Source organism: Heterodontus francisci, unplaced genomic scaffold, assembly GCF_036365525.1.
Source record: "Heterodontus francisci isolate sHetFra1 unplaced genomic scaffold, sHetFra1.hap1 HAP1_SCAFFOLD_1867, whole genome shotgun sequence".
NCBI classification, from domain to species: domain Eukaryota; kingdom Metazoa; phylum Chordata; class Chondrichthyes; order Heterodontiformes; family Heterodontidae; genus Heterodontus; species Heterodontus francisci.
In genome coordinates, this window is record NW_027141835.1 from 19,876 (window position 1) to 45,284 (window position 25,409).

General features: G+C 45.7%; 1 protein-coding gene across 1 annotated transcript in view; it reads right to left on the minus strand.

Annotated features, from left to right (window-relative positions):
• LOC137364886 (uncharacterized) overlaps positions 1–25,144 on the minus strand; it is a gene marked incomplete at its 5' end in the record, with an annotated part of 32,736 nt that extends 7,592 nt beyond the window's left edge. The window contains 5 exons of the mRNA XM_068027784.1: positions 16,489–16,616; positions 21,659–21,752; positions 22,827–22,926; positions 24,224–24,364; positions 25,071–25,144. Coding sequence (XP_067883885.1) covers positions 16,489–16,616; positions 21,659–21,752; positions 22,827–22,926; positions 24,224–24,364; positions 25,071–25,144 — 537 coding nt within the window. The remainder of the gene's footprint in view (positions 1–16,488; positions 16,617–21,658; positions 21,753–22,826; positions 22,927–24,223; positions 24,365–25,070) is intronic.
• Positions 25,145–25,409: the final 265 nt, after the last annotated feature.

The window sequence follows — 25,409 nt, forward strand, 5'->3', positions numbered from 1 at the left end:
TCCAATTTCCTCTTTACCAGCTTTTCTGACAAACACAGAGCTCTGGCTGTCACAGCTGGCACTGCCAGGCACTGCAACAGCAATAGCCTGACCACCAGGCAGTGTGCCGCTGGGGGCCCTGGGTTCTGACAACTTGACCACGTCCTCACCCTTGCCTTCAATAGCGTCTATGAATAAAAATGATTTGGGAACATTTTTAACTATTTTGCCAGTGGCTTCCTGGAGAGATTTCTCTTTGAGAATGTGCTGAAAGGTAACTCTTTGTACAGGGTAGCCATAGTCATTCTGGACTAAAACCAGAGCTGAATCCAGACTACAGTTTTGCCGTTTATTTAAAGCACGTGTCAGCTAAAACTTGGTGGGGAGGGTGAAATTTAACTTTGGAAGGGGCGAGAAAGAGGCTATCTGTAGGCACTGGGTTCCCATTAAACATCCGCCACATCTTCCTGTTCATAGCCATTGCTGAAAAGGAAAGTTGGACGGGGTGTTTAACAGGCAGCTGATTCACTACCATTAGGTTTGTGTCCCCACCAGAGATAAACTTTAACCACCCCCCCGCATGATTGAATAAATTGTTAGCGAGCTTCTGTTAACTGGGCTCTGTTGCACCATTCAAATATACATTTCAAGGAAGTCGAAGAGTATTGGGGTGAGCAGAAAAATGGAATTAAGTCCACAAACAGATCGGCCATGATCTTATAGAATGGCAGAGCGGGCTCGAGGAGCCGAATGGCCTACTCCTGCTCCCAGTTCACAAGATAAATACAGAGCATCTTTAGCTAAAGTTTGAACAAATTAAATAATGCTTATACAGCTGTAGATACTATAGCTTATAAATGTCCTAAAATGCAACTCTGCATTTCCATTAAAAAGGAAGGAAAGCTCCGAGGAAGCACCTTCTGTTCAAAATATTCCACTTCCCCGTCCTGAACTAAATATATATATTTATTAACTGCCAGGAAATATTGTTATCACAGCAGCCTCACAGATTACCCTCCCACCAGCACTCATCAGCAACACCGCTTCCCTTTCTAATGTTACCAAATGGGGCCTTTTGTATTCTTGAGCAACTGTATTCACTACACTGGGAGACGGTATTTCAAACTGTCCCGGGAACAGACCTGAAGCCCCTAAGCAGGGCCTGGATATTACAGCCCAGCCTGAATACTAGAGCCCAGTCTGAATACTAGAGCCCGGCCTGAATACTAGAGCAGGGCCTGGATGCTATAGCACGGCCTGAATACTGCAGCAGGCCCTGGATGCTACAGCACGGCCCGGATACAGTAGCACGGCCTGGATACGAAACCAAAGAACAAAGAACAGTACAGCACAGGAACAGGCCATTCGGCTCTCCAAGCCTGCGCCGATATTGATGCCTGTCTAAACTAACACCTTCTGCACTTCCGGGGCCCATATCCCTCTATTCCCTTCCTATTCATGTATTTGTCAAGATGCCTCTTAAACGTCGCTATCGTATCTGCTTCCACCACCTCCTCTGGCAGCAAGTTCCAGGCACTCACCACCCTCGGTGTAAAAAACTTGCCTTGCACATCCCCTCTAAACTTTGCCCTTCGCACCTTAAACTTATGTCCCCTAGTAACTGACTCTTCCACCCTGGGAAAAAGCTTCTGACTATCCACTCTGTCCTTGCCGCTCATAACTTTGTAAACCTCAATCATGTCGCCCCTCCACCTCCGTCGTTCCAGTGAAAACAATCCGAGTTTATCCAACCTCTCCTCATAGCTAATGCCCTCCAGACCAGGCAACATCCTGGTAAACCTCCTCTGTACCCTCTCCAAAGCCTCCACGTCCTTCTGGTAGTGTGGCGACCAGAATTACATGCAATATTCTAAGTGTGGCCTAACTAAGGTTCTGTACAGCTGCGGCATGACTTGCCAATTTTTATACTCTATGCCCCGACCGATGAAGGCAAGCATGCCGTATGCCTTCTTGACTACCTTATCCACCTGCGTTGCCACTTTCAGTGACCTGTGGATCTGCACGCCCAGATCTCTCTGCCTGTCAATACTCCTAAGGGTTCTGCCATTTACTGTATACCTCCCACCTGCATCAGACCTTCCAAAATGCATTACCTCACATTTGTCCGGATTAAACTCCATCTGCCATTTCTCTGCCCAAGTCTCCAACCGATCTATATCCTGCTGTATCCTCTGACAATCCTCATCATTATCCGCAACTCCACCAACCTTTGTGTCGTCCGCAAACTTACTAATCAGACCAGCTACATTTTCCTCCAAATCATTTATATATATGACAAACAGCAAAGGTCCCAGCACTGATCCCTGTGGAACACCACTAGTCACAGCCCTCCATTCAGAAAAGCACCCTTCTACTGCTACCCTCTGTCTTCTATGACCGAGCCAGTTCTGTATCCATCTTGCCAGCTCACCTCTGATCCCGTGTGACTTCACCTTTTGTATCAGTCTGCCATGAGGGACTTTGTCAAAGGCTTTACTGAAGTCCATATAGACAACATCCACCGCCCTTCCCTCATCAATCATCTTTGTCACTTCCTCAAAAATCTCAATCAAGTTAGTGAGACACGACCTCCCCTTCACAAAACCATGCTGCCTCTTGCTAATAAGTTCATTTGTTTCCAAATGGGAGTAAATCCTGTCCTGAAGAATCCTCTCTAATAATTTCCCTACCACTGACGTAAGGCTCACCGGCCTATAATTTTCTGGATTATCCTTGCTATCCTTCTTAAACAAAGGAACAACATTGGCTATTCTCCAGTCCTCTGGGACCTCGCCTGTAGCCAATGGGGATACAAAGATTTCTGTCAAGGCCCCAGCAATTTCTTCTCAGTATTCTGGGGTAGATCCCATCAGGCCCTGGGGACGTATCTACCTTAATGCTTTTCAAGACACCCAACACCTCCTCCTTTTTGATAATGAGATGACTGAGACTATCTACACTCCCTTCCCTAGACTCATCATCCACCAAGTCCTTCGCTTTGGTGAATACTGATGCAAAGTACTCATTTAGTACCTCGCCCATTTCCTCTGGCTCCACACATAGATTCCTTCCTCTGTCCTTGAGTGGGCCAACCCTTTCCCTGGTTACCCTCTTGCTCTTTATATACGTATAAAAAGCCTTGGGATTCTCCTTAATCCTGTTTGCCAATGACTTTTCATGACCCCTTTTAGCCCTCCTGACTCCTTGCTTAAGTTCCTTCCTACTTTCTTTATATTCCTCAAGGGCTTCGTCTGTTCCCAGCCTTCTAGCCCTTGCGAATGCTTCCTTTTTCTTTTTGACTAGGCTCACAATATCCCTCATTATCCAAGGTTCCCGAAACTTGCCAAACTTATCCTTCTTCCTCACAGGAACATGCCGGTCCTGGATTCTAATCAACTGACGTTTGAAAGACTCCCACATGTCAGATGTTGATTTACCCTCAAACAGCCGCCCCCAATCTAAATTCTTCAGTTCCTGCCTAATATTGTTATAATTAGCTTTCCCCCAATTTAGCACCATCACCCGAGGACTACTCTTATCCTTATCCACAAGTACCTTAAAACTTACGGAATCATGGTCACTGTTCCTGAAATGCTCCCCGACTGAGATTTCGACCACTTGGCCGGGCTCATTCCCCAATACCAGGTCCAGTAAGGCCCCTTCCCTAGTTGGACTATCTACATATTGTTTCAAGAAGCTCTCCTGGATGCTCCTTACAAGTTCTGCCCCATCCAAGCCCCTAGCACTGTGAGTCCCAGTCATATATAGGGGAAGTTAAGATCACCCACCACTACAACCCTGTTACCTTTACATCTTTCCAAAGCAGACAGGGCCTGGATACTATAGCAGGGCCTGGATACTACAGCAAGGCCTGGATACTACAGCACGGCCTGGATACTTTAGCAGGGCCTGGATACTACAGCAAGGCCTGGATACTACAGCAAGGCCTGGATACTACAGCAAGGCCTGGATACTACAGCACGGCCTGGATACTACAGCAGGGCCTGGATACTACAGCACGGCCTGGATACTACAGCAAGGCCTGGATACTACAGCACGGCCTGGATACTACAGCAAGGCCTGGATACCACAGCGCGGCCTGGATACCACAGCGCGGCCTGGATACCACAGCACGGCCTGGATACTACAGCACGGCCTGGGTAATACAGCAGGGCCTGGGTACTACAGCAGGGCCTGGGTACTACAGCAGGGCCTGGGTACTATAGCACGGCCTGGATACTACAGCACGGCCTGGATACCACAGCACGACCTGGATACCACAGCACGGCCTGGATACTACAGCACGGCCTGGATACTACAGCACGGCCTGGATACTACAGCACGGCCTGGATACCACAGCGGGGCCTGGATACCACAGCGGGGCCTGGATGCTATTGCAGGATCTGGATGCTATAACAGGACCTGGATACTACAGCATGGTCTGGATACTATAGAAGGGTCTGGATGCTACAGCACAGCCTGGATACTACAGCAGGTGCTGGATACTACAGCAGGGCCTGGATACTACAGCAAGGCCTCAATACTACTGCAAGGCCTGGATACTACAGCACGGCCTGGATACTACAGCACGGCCTGGATACGACAGCATGGCCTGGATACTACAGCAGGGCCTGGATACTATAGCAGGGACTGAATACTTCAGCACGGCCTGGATACTACAGTACAGCCTGGATACTACAGCAGGACCTGCATACTACAGCACGGCCTAGATACTACAGCAGGACCTGGATACTACAGCACGGCCTGGATACCACAGCACGGCCTGGATACTACAGCACGGCCTGGGTACTTCAGCACGGCCTGGGTACTACAGCACGGCCTGGGTACTACAGCAGGGCCTGGGTACTACAGCAGCGCCTGGGTACTACAGTAGCGCCTGGGTACTACAGTAGCGCCTGGATACTACAGCAGGGCCTGGATAGTACAGCAGGGCCTGGATACTACAGCAGGGCCTGGATACTACAGCAGGGCCTGGATACTACAGCACGGCCTGGATACTACAGCACGGCCTGGATACTACAACACGGCCTGGATACTACAGCACGGCCTGGATACTACAGCACGGCCTGGATACTACAACACGGCCTGGATACTACAACACGGCCTGGATACTACAACACGGCCTGGATACTACAGCACGGCCTGGATACCACAGCACGGCCTGGATACCACAGCACGGCCTGGATACTACAGCAGGGCCTGGATACTACAGCAGGGCCTGGATACTACAGCAGGGCCTGGATACTACAGCAGGGCCTGGATAGTGCAGCACGGCCTGGATACTACAGCAGGGCCTGGATACTACAGCACGGCCTGGATACCACAACACGGCCTGGATACCACAACACGGCCTGGATACCACAACACGGCCTGGATACCACAACACGGCCTGGATACCACAACACGGCCTGGATACCACAGCACGGCCTGGATACTACAGCAGGGCATGGATACTACAGCACGGCCTGGATACTACAGCACGGCCTGGATACTACAGCAGGGCCTGGATACTACAGCAGGGCATGGATACTACAGCACGGCCTGGATACTACAGCAGGGCCTGGATACTACAGCAGGGCCTGGATACGACAGCAAGGCCTGGATACTACAGCACGGCCTGGATACTACAGCACGGCCTGGATACTACAGCACGGCCTGGATCCTACAGCACCGCCTGGATACTGCAGCACGGCCTGGATACTGCAGCACGGCCTGGATACTACAGCACGGCCTGGATACAACAGCAGGGCCTGGATACTACAGCACGGCCTGGATACTACAGCACGGCCTGGATACTATATCAAGGCCTGGATACTACAGCACGGCCTGGATACTACAGCACGGCCTGGATACTACAGCACGGCCAGGATACTACAGCAGGGCCTGGATACTACAGCAGGGCCAGGATACTACAACACGTCCTGGATACTACAGCAAGGCCTGGATACTACAGCAAGGCCTGGATACTACAACACGTCCTGGTACTACAGCAGGGCCTGGATACTACAGCAGGGCCTGGATACTACAGCAGGGCCTGGATACTACAGCAAGGCCTGGATACTACAGCAGGGCCTGGATACTACAGCAGGGCCTGGATACTACAGCAGGGCCTGGATACTGCAGCAGGGCCTGGATACTGCAGCAGGGCCTGGATACTGCAGCAGGGCCTGGATACTAAAGCAAGGCCTGGATACTATAGCAGGGCCTGGATACTATAGCAGGGCCTGGATACTATAGCAAGGCCTGGATACTAAAGCAGGGCCTGGATACTACAGCAGGGCCTGGATACTACAGCACGGCCTGGATACTACAGCACGGCCTGGATACTACAGCACGGCCTGGACACTATAAAAGATTTTGGATGCTACAGCACGGCCTGGATGCTATAGCGGGGCCTGGATGCTATCGCTGGATCTGGATGCTACAGCATGGTCTGGATACTATAGAAGGGTCTGGATGCTACAGCACGGCCTGGATACTACAGCACGGCCTGGATACTATAGCAGGGCCTGGATACTGCAGCACGGCCTGGGTACTACAGCAGGGCCTGGAAACTACAGCAGGGCCTGGAAACTACAGCAGGGCCTGGAAACTACAGCACGGCCTGGGTACTACAGCAGGGCATGGGTACTACAGCACGGCCTGGATACTACAGCAGGGCCTGGGTACTACAGCACGGCCTGGATACTACAGCAGGGCCTGGATACTATAGCAGGGCCTGGATACTATAGCACGGTCTGGATACTGCAGCAAGGCCTGGATACTACTGCACGGCCTGGGTACTGCAGCAAGGACTGGATACTACTGCACGGCCTGGATACTACAGCACGACCTGGATACTACAGCACGACCTGGATACTATAGCAGGGCCTGGATACTATAGCAGGGCCTGGATACTATAACAGGGCCTGGATACTGCAGCAAGGCCTGGATACTACAGCACGGCCTGGATACTATAGCACGGCTTGGATACTACAGCAAGGCCTGGATATTATATCAAGGCCTGGATACTACAGCACGGCCTGGATACTACAGCACGGCCTGGATACTACAGCACGGCCTGGGTACTATAGCAGGGCCTGGATTCTGCAGCAAGGCCTGGATACTACAGCACGGCCTGGATACTACAGCACGGCCTGGATACTACAGCACGGCCTGGGTACTATAGCAGGGCCTGGATTCTGCAGCAAGGCCTGGATACTACAGCAGGGCCTGGATACTACAGCAGGGCCTGGATACTACAGCACGGGCTGGGTACTGCAGCACGGGCTGGGTACTGCAGCACGGGCTGGGTACTACAGCAGGGCCTGGGTACTACAGCATGGCCTGGGTACTACAGCAGGGCCTGGGTACTACAGCAGGGCCTGGATTCTACAGCACGGCCTGGATACTACAGCAGGGCCTGGATACTACAGCAGGGCCTGGATACTACAGCAGGGCCTGGATACTATAGCAGGGCCTGGATACTGCAGCAAGGCCTGGATACTACTGCACGGCCTGGATACTATAGCAGGGCCTGGATACTATAGCACGGACTGGGTACTATAGCACGGCCTGGGTACTACAGCACGGCCTGGGTACTACAGCACGACCTGGATACTACAGCAGGGCCTGGATACTATAGCACGGCCTGGGTACTATAGCACGGCCTGAGTACTATAGCAGGGCCTGGGTACTGCAGCAAGGCCTGGATACTACAGCACGGCCTGGATACTACAGCAGGGCCTGGATACTACAGCAGGGCCTGGGTACTACAGCACGGCCTGGGTACTATAGCAGTGCCTAGATACTACAGCAGGGCCTGGACACTATAGCACGGCCTGGATACTACAGCACGGCCTGGATACTACAGCACGGCCTGGATTCTACAGCACGGCCTGGATTCTACAGCAGGGCCTGGATACTACAGCAGGGCCTGGATACTATAGCAAGGCCTGGATGGTGCAGCACGGCCTGGATACTACAGCACGGCCTGGGTACTACAGCACGGCCTGGGTACTACAGCACGGCCTGGGTACTACAGCAGGGCCTGGATACTACAGCAGGGCTTGGATACTACAGCAGGGCTTGGATACTACAGCAGGGCTTGGATACTACAGCACGGCCTGGATACTACAGCAGGGCCTGGATACTATAGCACGGCCTGGGTACTATAGCAGTGCCTGGATACTAAAGCAAGGCCTGGATACTATAGCAGGGCCTGGATACTATAGCAAGGCCTGGATACTACAGCAGGGCCCCTGCAGCACGGCCTGGATGGTGCAGCACGGCCTGGATGGTGCAGCAAGGCCTGGATGCCGCAGCACGGCCTGGATGCCGCAGCACGGCCTGGATGCCGCAGCAAGGCCAGGATGGTGCAGCACGGCCTGGATGGTGCAGCACGGCCTGGATAGAACATAGAACATAGAACAGTACAGCACGGTACAGGCCCTTCGGCCCACGATGTTGTGCCGAACCTTTAACCTACTCTAAGATCAAACTAACTACCTATATATTCTACTATCATCCATGTACCTATCCAAGAATCGCTTAAATGCCCCTAATGTATCTGCTTCTACCACCACCGCTGGCAGCACATTCCACATACCCATCACTCTGTGTAAAGAACCTACCTCTGACATCTCCCCGAAACCTTCCTCCAATCACCTTAAAATCATGCCCCCTGGTGATAGCCCTTTCCACCCTGGGAAAAAGTCTCTGGCTATCCACTCTATCTATGCCTCTCATCATCTTGTACCCCTCTATCAAGTCACCTCTCATCCTTCTTCGCTCCAATGAGAAAATGGTGCAGCACGGCCTGGATGGTGCAGCACGGCCTGGATGCTGCAGCACGGCCTGGATGCTGCAGCACGGCCTGGATGGTGCAGCACGGCCAGGATGCTGCAGCACGGCCAGGATGCTGCAGCACGGCCAGGATGCTGCAGCACGGCCTGGATGGTCAGTCAGAACTGTGACTGCTCCTGGGACAATATTTTCTGACAGCTATTCATTTTAGGCAGTGATAAAAGAAATGAGTGAGAGCAAGTTGCTCTCGAGTCACTTGGGGCTTTGTGAGTCAGGCACTTCCAAACCCAATTCCGGTGTTGACAGTGAGTTACTGAACTTTTACACAAGGTGTACAATGGCAGTGAGAAGCTGTGCTGAGGAGCAATGTGGCTCCTAGCCATTCCGAGCTGTCATTACACAGTGCTCTGTGACATGCAATTCAGGTGGGTGTCACATTCACGGCTCGAGCAATCCTTTTTTAAAATATTCTTTCATGGGATGTGGGCGTCACTGGCAAGGCCAGCATTTATTGACCATCTCTAATTGCCCTTAACAACTGAGTGGCTTTAGGGCATTGCTGTGGATCTGGAGTCACAGCAGATTTCCTTCCCTAAAGGACATTAGTGAACCAGATGGGTTTTTAATTATGATGGCACCATTACTAAGACTAGCTTTAAATTCCAGATTTTTATTAATTAATTGGATTTAAATTCCACCAGCTGCCATGGTGGAATTTGAACCCGTGTCCCAGGGCATTAGCCTTGGCCTCTGAATTACTAGTTCAGTGACATTACCACTATACCACCGCCTCCCCCTGGTGAAAATATTTCACTGCAACTCTAAACAGAAAGTATTTCCCCTCAAATCTCCCCTGTTTAATTGCCGAGACTAGATCGTACTACTGAAAAGAGATTCTACCTGTTGTCTGAGCGAGAGAACTGGGAGGAGCTGCACACGGCTTTCCACTGACTGGTTCCGATGGGGAATTAGCAACACCAAGCACCGATGGGGCCGTCTAAGATCAGAAGAACACTGATAGCCATTCTCTATTTGATAAAATTATACCATGAAAACAGTAACAGGCAATGTTATAGCTAAGGACTGTTCCTATAAAATGAAACCTGCCAATAACAAACAACTTGCATTTCCCTAACAAAAACAAAAAATGCTGGAAATGTTCAGCAGGTTTGGCAGCATCTGTGGAGAGAGAAACAGAGTTAACATTTCAGCTCTGTGACCCTTCATCAGACCTGAAACATTAACTCTGTTTCTCTCTCCACAGATGCTGCCAGACCTGCTGAGTATGTCCAGCATTTTCTGTTTTTATTTCAGATTTCCAGCATCTGCATATTTTGCTTTTGTATTTACATAATGCCAGTAATATAGGAAAACATCCGAAGGTAGTTCACGGGCGTGTAACACAACAGAAACTAACACTGAGCCAAAGGAGACATTAGGATAAAGAGGCAAGTTTTAGGGGACAATTAAATTTCTCCTCTGGAGACCGAATTGCCACGGTCTTTATGTAGATTTATCAGCTTCTAAACCAGCTGTGATCTCAATGCAGACTGGGATTAGAGTTAGTCATTAATGAAAATTCTTTAAGGCAGGTTTCACCACAATATCACAGAATTATTCAGCAATTTATAACAATCACTAAAAGAGAGAGAAGAGGCTGGGAGTGCATGGCTTCTGGAATTATTGTTTCTTTTTATCGGACATCAGTAAACAGAAATATTACACAAAGGCCTGCTTGAGTATGAGTTTAGTCTCTCAATCCTTTCTACACTCTCTAAATAATGGGATCACTCAACAAGGAGCTCCCATTGAAAGGCATCTGTGGCGAGAAACATGGCTAACAGGCTGAATTTTGTTTTAAAGATGGGGGTCCCATCGGCTGGCCGGAAGGTGGGGGGAGACCCCGTCGCGGCCCTCTGTTGGACCCCTGTTGCAATTCCACAGCAGGAAAGCAATTAGCTGTCTGCCATCCCTTTAAGGGACGGGCTTTCGCCTCCAAGAGCTGCCAGGACCCCAGGAGAGGTGTGTGGGGTCGAAGTTGCAGGAGCCATTCATGCAGGCCCTGGAAATAGGGTGGGGGTTGGGGTTAGTGAAGGTTTTGGGAAGGGGGGGCTCTTCCCAGGGAGGCAGTGATGAGGGAAGGCCCTCTGGGGGGCCCTGGATTGCCCCCAAAAGATTGACACCCCCAACCCCACTGGGGGGTGGACCTCTCCACTTTCAACAAAAATGTGGCGGAGGTAGAAAGAGGCCCTTAAATGGTCATCAATTGGCCATTTAAGGGCCTCAACTGGCCTAGGACAGGAAGGCCATCCTCAACCTTCCCTTCCCCGGATGAAATTGAAAGCGTCGGGCACTCTGTCCTCCGCCTTCTTATGCAATTTTATGGGCCCCCTGCCTCCGCTCTTGTCCCGAGGGGCCCCATAAAATTCAGCCCAACGTCTCAGGTCTGTGACCTTTCTTTCATCAGTTCTGATGCTACAATCCTCATTGCCCCTCTGAACTTTCCTCTCTCTTCCTGCTAAGATGCGCTTATACTGTCCAAGAATTACATTCGCCTCTTTGTGTCCACACTATACTGAGATCACAGCTCATTACACCATCTCCCACTCTAACTTACCCATTCTCCTCGAGTTTTCTACTCTTCCTACAGTCTAAAACTCTTTAAAACTCAAGCTGACCTTTTGTATAATACCTCGTTTAACATATGCTTGAATGTATACTATAGATTTATCAAATATATTGATGAATACTCTCCTATATGTTTAGTTCTTCTTCTTTGGAAATATATTTACGAGCTACACCAATTTGTGTAAAAGCTTCATGAAAATTCTTGAGAATGCAATGAAACAAGTTTAATTTAAAAAAAACCTTAACAGTGACATCTTGGGCTGTGGGGTGATGGCCCTTCACTTAACTTCCTCAGTTACAAAAAAAGGAAGTACAGATTTTCTGTCACTTACTCGATTAATAAAATTCACCATATACATCACATGAATCTTAATTTACTCATCAGCAGGTCACTGCACTGTATCAGGAAGCTATATTATTCATATATGACCAAGAACTTATTATTTTTAAAAGAAAAGCACAGGAGAGGTTTTGGCTTTCCCTGCATGCTATCTTTAGTGCACTGGTTAAGGATTTGCATTTTAAGTAGCTGTCTGTGATATTGCAATGGAGCTATTAACTTGTGTGAATAAAATAAACCACTGTTGTAAAACAATGCAGGCTGGAATTTAATGGTCCAAAATGAAGCTGAACTTAAACTTTGTACCAAGGTTCAAGTTTCTGACTATTTTGGATTCAGGGCACTGGATGTTATTCCCACTGATATGTAACTAATCCGTGGAAGTCATGTATTAGACTGCATTAGTTTGGCACTTGATCCTGAGTCCCTGCTACTGGATATTGCTGACGCCAATTGTAATGACACTTAAATCCTGTAACAGCTGATCTGGAGCAGTGAATTTACTTTTCAAAAGCCACAATCAGTCGTCCTTATGTTTTGTTCTGATTATTTCATGACATAAACAAATCGGTATTTTGCAATTCTCTCTCAGTGTCACTGAAAGCAGTCACCTAGGCTGAACTATGGATCAATGGGTTCTGACTCTCTGCCACCTCACTAGAGTGCTCATTCTTCACGTGTGAGTCTAGACAGTGAGTCTAGGAAGGCTAATCAATCCTGGGATGAGCCATCATAGTCAAGTCATCACTTTATAGAACCATACAGGATAGAAGGATGCCATTTACCCATTGTGCTTGTTCTGATTCTCTGAAAGAGCTATCCAATTAGTCCCAAGCCCCTGCTCTTTCCCCATAGCCCTGTAATTTTTTTCCTTTTTAAGTATATCTCCAACTCCCTTAAGTTACTATTGAATCGGCTTCCACCACCCTTTCAGGCAGCGCATCCAGCTCATAACAACTCACTGGGTAAAACATTTCTCTTCATCTCTCTCTTGGTCCTTTTATCAATTATATTAAATCTGTGTCCTCTGATTACTCACCCTCCTGCCTGTCGAAAGAGTTTCTCGTTACTTATGTTATTAAAACCCTCCATAATTTTGAAGAACTCTATTAAATCTCCTCTTTACCTTCTCTGCTGTAAGTAGAACAATCCCATCTCTTTGCATAACGACATCCACTGAGGCTACTTGTAATGTCACCACTGCTGCCCCAGCTAACATTAGATAATGGCACAGAGTACGGATTGAACCTGACCTAGACTGTATGCAGTAGTATCTCACCATCCAACGAATTTACCCACTGATACAGCATTTTTAAAAAGTTTTCTTATAGCTACTGATGGGCAGGCAGGGCATTGGTATGAAATTAAAATATTATGTAGGACAAAGTACAGCTGGTTATTGCATTCAATCTGACAGTCCAGCAAATTAAACTGTAGGTCCTATGTTGCTACAAGGCTATTTGAGCAGTGGTTTTTATACAACTTAAAATAGCATAAAACCTTATTCTGGAAATGTAAGTATATAAGATCATAAAGTAGTAAATTATTCAAGTGATGTGTGCCATAGTACACAGGAGCATGGAGTGGAAGGACACAGGCTCAATGCCCATTCCACTGGGCTCCTTATCTCACACACACTGAGGAACAGGAAGGAGCTTCCCCACTGTGGAGAATGGGGAATGTAGGAGGAAACATTGGAAGAAAGAATCATTGCCAGGCTGGTATTGCTGGGGGTCTGCAAGCAGCTTTTCTGGATAGAGGGAAAGGGAGGGCGGGGGAGAGGGGACCTGGCATAACCTGTAGAGGAAGAGGGAAAAAAAGGAAATATGGAGATTAGAAGTGAAGAAATGAAATGTACTCACAGATCCAACTGTTGTTGTTGTTGTTGTTGTGGACTGACTTTCAGGTGTAGTGTTTGGGGTTTGCATTTTGTTGGTCTCATCGCAAGCTGTAGCGAATGTCCCAGGGGATACTGTACTGGAATCAGGGCTGGGCCAAAGAGAAGTCTCTAAAATCTTAGTCTGTAACAGCACTGGTTCATATCTAGTGTGATGAGGCCACTGACCTGAGGAAATGTTCTTCCCTAGATTACAGTACAGTAATTAAATACTTTATACAAATAAAATGAATACTTAAAACAACTAGGGTAGATTACCTAACTGTCCTGTATAAATGCACTTTTACTAATTGTTTCAAGATCGGATGAAGCATCTAAAAGAAATTAAACTTGCATTTATATCACAGGTTTCACAACCTAGGCCCTTCACAGCAATAAAGTACTTTTAAAGCATAGTCACTGCTGCAATGTAGGAAAAGGCAGCAGTTATTTTGTACACAGCAGGCTCCCACAAACAGCAGTGAGATAAATGACCAGATCATCTGTTTTAGTGATGTTAGTTGAGGAACAAATGTTGGCCAAGACACCAGGGAGAACTCACCTGCTCGTCTTCAAATAGTGTCCATCAGATTTTTTACAGTCACCTAAGGGCTGACATGGCCTTGGTTTAATGTCTCATCTAAAAGACGGTACCTATGAGAATGCAGCGCTCCTTCAGTAGTGCAATGAAGTGCTAATCTTTTCTCTATGCAGGTGCTGATGAACCTACTATATAGTTCCAAAATTTGTGAGTTTTTTAAATAGAAAATATAATTCCAAATCCCATTCTATTTACTTATTGAAAAATGTTCCTGACTAGTGCAACTGTGTACATGTACAAGTGTGCAGTGGGGTTAGGAGCACTATCCCTGCCCTACACTCTAATGGCAGCAGGGTAAGCATACAGCAGAAACATGTTATTTCTGATTTATGGCTCATTATGTGTTAGGTCATCAAACAGAACACATTTTTATTGTGCCACGCTTTACCAGACTCTCTTCATTGCTTGTAGTGATGTGGATGTTAATCATCGTTATGTTAGCACTCTTCCATAAAGTATAAAATACATATAGCAAAAAATGTACACTTCATGCACATCAATGCACTTTACATTTTTCATGCAGAGTGCTTTCTTTCGCATAAAGTATGGCCATCAATTCTTAATGTGAAGAGCCCATCAACTAAAGGAGGAAGGCTCTTTTGTCCTTCTTACTGCTCATTTAGGTAACACCTCCTCCTGAGGTCATGCAGCATCACAGATGCCAGTCTTCAGTCAATCCGATTCACTCCACATGATATCAAGAAATGGCTGAAGGCACTGGATACACCTCAGTCCCAGGACATCACTGCAGGAATTTCTCAGGGTAGTGTCCTAGGCCCAACCATCTTCAGCTGTTTCATCAATGACCTTCCCTCTGTCATAAGGTCAGAGGTGGGGATATTCGCTGATGATCGCACAATGTTCAGCACCATTCGCGACTCCTCAGATACTGAAGCAGCCCATGTTCATATGCAGCAAGACCTGGACAACATCCAGGCTGGGGCTGATAAGTGGCAAGTAGCATTCGCGCTACACAAATGCCAGGCAATGACGATCTCAAACAAGAGATAATCTAACCATCTTCCCTTGACTTTCAATGGCATTATGATCACTGAATCCCCCACTATCAACATCCTGGGGGTTACCATTGACCAGAAACTGAACTGGACCAGCCACATAAATATTGTGGCTACAAGAGCAGGTCAGAAGATGGGAATTCTGCGGTGAGTAATTCACCTCCTGTCTCCCCAAAGTCTGTCCACCATCTACAAGGCACAAGCCAGGATTGTGATGGAATACTCTCCACTTGCCTGGATGGGTGCAGCTCCAACAACACTCAAGAAGCTCGACAACATCCAGGAGAAAGCAGCCCGCTTGATTGGCATCCCATTCATCACCTTCAACATTCACTCCCTCCACCACCGATACAAAGTGGCAGCAGTGTGTACCGTCTATAAGATGCTCTGCAGCAACGCACCAAGACTCCTTCGACAGCACCTTCCAAACCCAAGACCTCTACCACCTAGAAGGACAAGGGCAGCAGATGCATGGGAACACCACCACCTGCAAGTTCCCCTCCAAGTCACACACCATCCTGACTTGGAACTATATCGTTGTTCCTTCACTGTCACTGGGTCAAAATCCTGGAACTCCCTTCCTAACAGCACTGTGGGTGTACCTACACCCCAAGGACTGCAGCAGTTCAAGAAGGCAGTTCACCACCACCTTCTCAAGGGCAATTAGGGCTGGGCAATAAATGCTGGCCTAGCCAGCGACGCCCACATTCCACCGAACAAATAAAAAAAGGCTCCTATACCATATATTTTTACCAGAAGGATTTTTTACGTGGTTATGGAGTGGGTAAATGGTAAACGTGGCTGCATCATGCCTGGGTGGGCAGGATTAGTTTGTATCTGTATCGTAATAGTCTAGAGATTTTCATCAAAAGTAATTTCTTTTTTTAATTTATCTTCTTCTTTATAACATATAACACTGTGCTTTACCCACCTCTATAGAGGCTAGGCAGGCAGCCTGACAGCGAATCCTGTTACCCCACTGCACAGTGTGATGATATACTAACGTATTGTGCTCCAGTGATGCCAAGTTCTCTATAATTTATAGTTCTGATGTAAGGTCACTGACCTGAAATGTTAACTTTGCTTCTTTCTCCACAGATGCTGCCAGACCTGCTGAGTATTTCCAGCACTTTTTGGTTTTATTTCAGATTTCTAGCATCTGCAGTATTTCACTTTTATCTCTATAATTTAAAACAGCTACAGTAATTTATTGCTTTTGCAGCTCCTTATAGCTGCCACATACCGGTGCTGACTGAAAATGGAGTACTGTTATCGATAGGAGCGCATGTTGATAAAGGTGTTTTTGATAGCAGAAGGTTATGATCTCCATCACATGGAATACAAGAAAGGTCCAGGATATCAGAAAAGGATCTAGAATATGAGGAAGAAAAGAAAACATGTAAAAGAGGGATACTTCAAGAGTACAGGAAAATACATTTTTGTGTCAGGATATTACTCCCAGTGAACAAGGTGACATTTCGCTGGTGAGTTTATGTCCCAGGAGATGAGTTCCCTATTTGTGAGCAGGAAATGCAGCAAATGTACACTGGATACAATTAGAACTGTGGCATTTTCATAACTGTCATTTGTTACATTATTGTGTCAGTTGTGGCTCAGTGAGTAGCAATCTTGCCTCTGAGTCAGATGGTTGTGGGTTCAAGCTGCACTCCAGTCTTGACCATGCAAACTACATTGAGGTACTGTCTTTCTGATGAGATGTTACACCATGGCTGACCCTTCAGGTGAATGTAAACGATCCCAAAGTTTTCTCTGAAGAAGAGCAGGTGAGGTCTTCCAAAGTCCAAAAGAAATTATCTAGTCATTTATCTCATTGCTGTTTGTGGAACCTCCCTATCTCTGTAATCTCCTCCAGCCCCACAACCATACATGATAGCTACAGTCTTCTAATTCTGGCCTCTTGAGCATCCTTGATTTTAATCGCTTCACCATTGGTGGCCGTGCCTTCACCTGCCGAGGTCCTAAGTTCTGGAATTTGCTCCCGACACCTCTCTACCTCACTTTCCTCTTTTAAGATGCTCCCTGAAATCTACCTCTTTGACCAAGCTTTTGGTCACCTATCTGAATATCTCCTTTTGTGGCTCGGTGGTCATATTTTGTTTTACAATGCCCTTGTGAAGTATCTTGGGACATTTTATTACATTAAAGGCGCTATATAAATACAATTTGCGTTTGTTGAACCTTTCTGTCCACTACCTGAATGCTGCATTTCCTACATTACAACAGTGACTACACTTCATAACTACTTGATTGTCAGTGACATTTTGGGACTTCCTGAGCTCAAGGAAGATGCCATATAAATGCAAGCTATTTCTTTCCAGCAGCGGACCTATCTATCGATCTGAATGCTGCACCTTCTCTAGAATCTTTTTTTTATTTCCAAACTATACTTCATTCATAAAAATCTGTACAAAAATACATTACAAAACAGTTCCAAACAGCACCAAGTCAAAAAATAGAAAGAGTGCAAAGGAGATCAGTTTCCTTCAATACAGGAGTGAGTTGCCTCACCACCCTTCCACCCATCCAGCCCCGCGGTTCAGCTTGGTGGGGGGGACCTTACACAGTGGTCTTTCCCCATTGAGCCTTTGCTGCGGCTGCCCCAAACTTTAGTGCGTCCCTCAGCACGTAGTCCTGGATCTTGGAATGTGCCAGTCTGCAACATTCGATCATGGACAACTCTTTGCGCTGGAAGATCAGCAAGTTTCGGGCAGATCAAAGGGCGTCTTTCACCAAATTGATGGTCCTCCAGCAGCAGTTGATGTTTATCTTGGTGTGCATCCCCGGGAACAGCCTGTAGAGCACAGACTCCTGTGTACAGAGCTGCTTGGGATGAACCTCGACAAAAACCACTGCATCTCTTTCTAGAATCTATCCTCACAAAGCTATGTTTCCGAGGGGTTAACAACATCCCCTTGCAGTAACCTGTTTGATTTAATGCAGTCTTGCACAACGTTACTGAAACCCATTCAAAAATGATATGTTATCAGAAAGAGCAATGGTGTTTACAGTAATGAAATACTTGATCATTCTCATTTTTATATCAATAGCAACAAAGATGCTTCTGCTGTGCTAACATAAAACTTGCCTTTGAAACACGGTCATTTACATTCTACATGGCTATCTGTTACCATGGAGCCTCTGATTAGCCTTGTAACTCTGATGGCTTCCGACTGACTGTTTAGTTGACCCAGTGCAGCTCAAGATATAGCTTCAAATTGCTTTGAAGATTTCCAGAATGAAAAGCAATTATATAAGTACATGAGGCGGTCTGCCATTCAAAGCACGCTAAATACAAAAGGGGGTTTGCTGGTACGGGGAATTTCTGGCACCTTCTGAAGCATATGCAACTTCAGAAAATTAACACCAGGGATACTGTGCTGGACAGAACAGATCTACAGGCTTCGTACTTAACAGACATTAGCTTATGAAAGCAACTTTTATTCCACCAGAACAAGCTACAGAGACATGTCAATGCCTACGGCAATTTGATGAATTAGCTAACGCTACTAATTTTAATCCTGTGTGTGCTGTGGCCAGCAAGAAAGAATCCAGTCAATAAACTGTTACAGACAAATTGCTTCATGTTTGTTGGACCTTTGGTATAGAGAGGTACATATAAACTCTACAATACTTCAGACATACATTCAATTAACAACAGAGAAACAGAGGTTACAAATATGATGATGCAGATCCTGGAAAATGCGACTGCTTCACATATTGTGCTGCTCATACAAAAAAGTTATAAATTGAGCAGCTAATGTTATAACGTCAAAGGAACAATGCTGCTAATTAAGTCAAATAAACAAACTGCTTTGATCTTTTAAGTAAGAGAAATCATAAATTCAAACACTTCTTTACTTCCCAAGGAGGAACAAAAGATTTGGAAGTGGACAGGCCACCAAGCTTATCTTGTATTCATCATAGCAGAAGGTTGCAAAGCAACTTTTTTTTGCAAACTAAAGGAATCAAGACATGTGGGGATAGAGAAGGAAAGTGGAACTGAGGTAAAGGATTACCCATGATCTTATTAAATGGCAGAGCAGGCTCAAGGGGCCAAATGGCCTACTCTAGCTTCTAGTCCTTATGTTCTTTTTTAACTAGAAATTATTAGGAAAGTTATTATTTCACCAGTAAAATTCTTCTAATAAGGAGAGTTACGTCCCACAGTTGTTTACAAAAGAATCAGTTACATCAGAAGTCCTTGTCATGCAGACCCTCCATCTGCCAAGAATGAGGCATATTAATTTTGTCACATGAACACTGATTTTTAAACTGTTGCTGGAGTGAAGAAATGACTTGTTTGAAGATCACCCGACACTGGGCTGGAAGGACATTTGCATACTAAGAGACACTGCTTCTGCAGACAAAGGACTATTCCCTGCTCCAATTACCCCAAATGGATTTTGATCACCAGACATTGAAGGTGTAAGGAAGCGCATTCCAGGCCCCGCTAAGATGATACAATCCAATGAGCCAGGACTGGTTAAACCAGCTGGTCACATGACCAACTGGCTGTTCCAGCTTTTTTGAACTAGCCACAGGATAGTTTGAATTCAGGAGGCAGTCTGCAACTGAAGCTGAAATAAGCAAGTCTCTCGCCTAGCTGTCTCTCTCTCTCGCTTTCTCCCAAGCCACCGGACCCACAGAAGACATGTTAACCTCAAGAGAGAAAAGACTCCGACATTGGAACAAGTTGAAGTGTGAACTGGGCCCCAAGACATACCAGTAACCAAAGACTCCACATTGAACTTAAAGGACTATAACTACCAGATATTGCCTCAAACTTTTCCCCTTTATTCCTTCTACTTTTTCTTTCTCTATCTGCATGTGTGTTTATCGTGTATGCATGCTAGCGTGGTCGTGTTGCATAACCGTAGTCGTTAACCGGATTTGAGTTTAAGATTAATAAACTTCTACCTTTCTTGATTAAATCTAAGCAAACCTGTTTGATTTCTTTGCCTTATAATTGGAGCAGTGAACAAAGATTCACTAAGGGGGAGCTAAAAACATGGTGTTTTAAAATTAAACCCTGTTATGGTTAAACCAGGAAAAGGCTGAGAGGGAATCCGTAGACCGCTTCTCACGTGGTCGTAACATACTATAATGATGTAAAGATTGCAAGTTTCAGATTGTTACAAGGAAACCAGCAGCTCATGGGTGGGAGGGTGTGAAATTGGGTGGAGGCCATTCTGCTGGCCCAACTTTGCCAGCTAGGAGATAGCTTGATTAGCCCTTTGCATCTTTTTTGTTTGAAAAACTATTCTCCAGGGATAAATAACTGCTTACATCTCATCGTGACGCAGAGCTCCTTTCGGTACTTGTGCTGGCTGATTATGGTTTAACACTGTGATCATTCCAATTTCTGCTGCTTGAGCAACACTGCAAAGGAGAATTTTTTTAAAATCAGTACTACAGCCATGGTTGAAATCGAAGGGCTAACTTTCTAACCTGTTCTTTTACACCCACTAAGAACACATATTGGAAACTCGGGCAAACTCTGCACATGGTCATTCTAAATGGTCAGAAAATCATGTAGATTGTGCACCCGAGTTTACAAAGAGAGGCGAGAGGTCAGAAAGTTATCCCCAATCTATGTATTATCAAAACAATTGTTGTTTTAATAAACAAACCTTGAGTGCTCATACTTTTGAACAAGCTGGTTGAGCCTTGGGATATGAGATAAACTAAGATCTTGCCATGACTGAGGATTGGTTTCTCTCATTTTCCTGACAGAGATTTATACTTTGTATAAACTATTAAAAGCTCTAGAATATTGTTACATTTATCAGATTTGCACAGTTTAATTATCAGTCTCTAGAGCTCTAAAAGCTGTATTGTTGCATATAGTTTGGCAGGAGCTCCCTCTCTCATTGACCAATGTCATTTATTACAGCACCATATCAGGCATATGATATCTCAGATACAGTAACAAGCTGAGGGTGTCTGGTGAGAGGAAGCAAAAGAATGTTTTAGTGGCTGTGGACATTTGAAATAAGTTAAATAGTTTGATATAAAATGCCAAGTGGAAAGCACAATCAGAAAAAAATGCTGTTAGGCTTTACACAATGGAGAGGCAAGAAATGCTGACAGTTCAGATGAATATGTCTTGCTGAGCACCAACTTTAGTCAAGAGTATTTCCTTTCCACAAAAAAGAAAGGAAATGTGTTTTTACACATTGGGTGGGATAAGAAGACAGGCTACAGTCAGATAAAACTATAAGGAGGAAACACCTCTCATCAATTTGACTCCAGTGGTTGCTGAATGCACCAGAAGGTTTGGAGAACTTGTTCAAGATACCAGTGCACTAGTCACAGATTTAGGCTCCAGCAAACCTTGGTTCATTCCTATATATAAAAATGAGAGCTAAGTATTTATTCAGGTATCTCTTTACCCAGATGATGGTGTTAAGCTGTGCTTGCTGACTCTGCTCCGGTCTCTGTCACTGCTCCTTTGCACGGTTACTTTTTGCGAGACTCTTTTTCCTTCTACTGACAAGACAAACAAATGTGATTTTTTTTTGTAATTCAGGAGAAAACATATTTCACTTTCTGTTTTCTGCTTTTCACCTTGTCATTGATTCCCGGAATGTTCCCTTTGAAATCACACATGTCGGAAACTCTTGTTTTCCTGCCTCTGTGTTTATCTACTTAACAACAGTCTCTGCACTCCAAAAAGTAATTTATGACGTGAAGCACTTTGATGAGCTGAACCTATTTGTTATTATGGTTTTATAAATGTTAAACTGTAGTCTATTTGTAAAGTGACAGTAAAAGTCCTAACAGACACCAAACTACAGGGTTTCTTAAAAGCATTTCTTACTTCCCTGGTAACTCAGTCATCTGGATCAGGAAGATCCCAGGTTCCATCTCCAGTCTCTGCTGAGTTAAGTACTCTCAGCTGGGGTAGAGGCTGGGTCGCTATAATTGGCTGCAGACCTCTTGGGCTAGGGAGGAGTAAATCGGTCAATGTTTCTGCTCCCGACTGCTGGGCAGTGCGCGTGTGCCAACATCAGATGAGGACAGAATCAGGCTTGCCTGTGATGCCCCCCATGTTCAAATAACTGACACAGGCTCAGTGCAAAGGTTCTCACTTGGGTGAGGTACTGCCTGAAGGACCACAGCCTGGAGTGAGCGACACTTCCCCACCACCCTATTGAATCCTTATTCTCAATGTTGTAGAGTCCAAAAGGCCAACTCAAACCATCCAAAAGCCAAAGTAATTAATGTTGCACCAATGACACAAAGACTTGTCAAGCAGGGCTCCACACTGAGCATTACTTGTAATCTAAGTGTTTACTACAGAACATAGGCGGGTGTTAAGTGGTTTCTGGTTGGGTAACCACATTGTTTTGCAGTCTCGCTTGGAACAGTTCTTAGAATCTCAAGGTGTTTGCCAGTGGAGGTACACACATTGTATCTTTATTCACACCTCATGAAACAAAGCTGAGAAAGCTGCTTATTCCCAAAAGGAACAAAACACCTACAAATGACGAATGCAACATTTGTGACCCAGTACAACTCTCTTTTATGGCTTGGCCCACTGTCGATATCGGTACTTACCAACACCATCAGTATCGGAACTGCTTGAGTTTCTCAAAGAGCCTGTGTTTTTCTGATAGATCTCTCTGGTAATTTCTAACTCCTCTTCAAAACCAGTAGACTACAAAAACAATTAAAACATTCTTTTAATAGAGATTTTGTTTGCTATCTAAAACATGTCATTTCTGCTTTCACATTGGCATATTATCCTGGAGTCAAAGGTCGCCATAATCCTCTCATCCATTAGTGGAAATTTCCCAACTGTTCTTCAGTCCAAACATTTAGTTTATTTAGTGCTAAATATTTCTAAATGCATTTTTCACAGCAGTGACGTTTGCAGTTTGTTTATCCCTATTTGTTATGTTTTATTCTTAATTGAGAAGTCTAATGAAGGGTCAAAGCCCACAGTGCAAGACATCACCAAGGTTGAATAGATCACAGAAAATTAGGTAAGTCAAGGAGTGCTCAGGTGACGACAAATTCTGGAAAAAAAAAAAAAATCTGCAGAATGTAGGAGGAACAGAAGATAGAGGAAGTTTTGTGTTCCTAGTTACAGGAGAAGACAAGCTGAGTCTTAGTCACCACTCCCCCTCCTCTTTCCCCAGTGCACTGCAAATTCTCCTATTTCAAGTGTTAATCCAATTCCCTTTTTGAAAATTACTACTGAAGCTGCTTCCCCCACCCTTTTAGGCAGTGCATTCTAGATCATAACAACTTGCTGGGCAAAAAAATTCTCCTAATTTCTCCTGTGGTTATTTTGCCAATTTAACTCTGTGTCCTCTGGTTATCAACCTTACTAGCAGTAGAAACAGTTTTGCCTTATTTACTCGAAGAAAAGCCCTCATAATTTTGAACGCTTCTATTAATTCTTCCCTTAACCTCCTCTGCTCTAAAGAGAAATAGCCCAGCTTCTCTAATGTAAATGAAGAAAATGCTGGAAATACTCAGCAGATCATGCTGCAAGCGTGGAAAGAGAAACAGAGTTAATGTTTCAGGTCAATGATCTTTCATCAGAACTGGAAGAAGTCAGAGAGTTAACAGTTTTTAAGCAAGTTTAAACCCTGGCTCTGCATATGCTTAAAGCCTGTTACGTCTCTAATGAAAGGTCGTTGACCTGAAATATTAACTCTGTTTCTCTCTCCACACCTGCTGCCTGATCTGCTGAGTGTATCCAGCATATTTCTGTTTCTATTTCAGATTTCCAGCATCCGCGGTATTTTATTTTTATCCCAGCTTCACTTGTTGCTCCACATAACTGAAATTCCTCAACCCTGATTTCACCGCAGTTAGAATACAGGGGAAAAGAATGAGTGAGTAAAATAGTCTACTGGAAGGTTAGAAGGAAAAAGAGAGACAGTTTAGAAGAGCAATGAGCAATCGTAGTATTGATAAAATCTGCAGAGTCAGTTCTATTTTACCTCTTTAGTAAATTGATTTGCAGTGAAGTCTGCATTAGTCGATGTTTCGGAACAAAAAGAATCCATTTCAGGATTGGGAGTGAAAAACTCATCTGACCCACTGAAGGATGAATCTGACATTGAAAAGTGTTGCACCTTCTTCTGAAAACATAAAATTGGACCAAATTAATTTATGCAACGTCTGAGCAACACAGTTAAGAATGAAGAGATTATCATTCAGCTAAACTAGCTCATCCTTTGTTCTTTAAGGAGAGCCACATAATACTCTGAAGTAGAGCAGTGGGTCCCCTGATGGTTCAGCAAGTTTATCCAGAGTGTAGCTGAGCAGGAATGTCCCAGCTTCGATCCTGATCTCAGTCATGATGGCAGTAGGTGTGCTGCAATTGGCCTTGGCTTCCCTGAGAGGCAAGAATTGGCTGGGGTCACTGCTCCTAATTGCTATCTAAAGATTCCTGCTCCAAGTGCACGTACGGATGTTGAGAGAGGGTAAGATTTTGGCTGGACTGTGTTGCTCCTGGAGTCGGATATGGTGCTGACACTTTAGGAAGGTATCAAAGGGCAGCCAGTGCCTGTGGAACTGTAGTGCAGGATGGAGTCAATGCAAGTTTGTGCCAGGACCAGAAGTTGCTGCCACTGGCGAGGGGTGGGGGGGGGGAAATCAGGGCCAACAGCTGTCAGGAATTATAGTCTATTACTGCCTACCTAACCATGGCTGGAGAACTGACAGGGACGAATACAGCTTCTTTTGAGGAAGCAGAAATAGGGCATGGCAACAGCCAGCAGGGTGGTGAGCAACGTTCCCTATAAGTCGCGCAGATGCACGTCCATGTAGCAATTGGGAACTTACCAGGCAGGGGGCAAACAGGACACGTGCAAGCAACGGTCTCTTTATGATGTACGCATGTACAGCTGCTTGGCATTCTTAAACAGCCATGCACAGCAAAGAGAAATTAGAGGGAACATTGGTGGTGTGGGTGCCACATATCGGCGGCAGTTAACACAGATGGAGGAAGCTGGTGTGTAGACGGGTAAGGGTATGGCAACAGGAGTTGCAGAGGCGACAGCTCTTGCTGGCGGTCACAGGCAGCAGACTCTGGGTTTGCAGAGCCATCAAGGGGTGGGTGTTAGGATGCTTTAAAGAAAGGCAGCCCCCAGCGTGGTGTGAGATAGTCCAACAGAGCTGTTA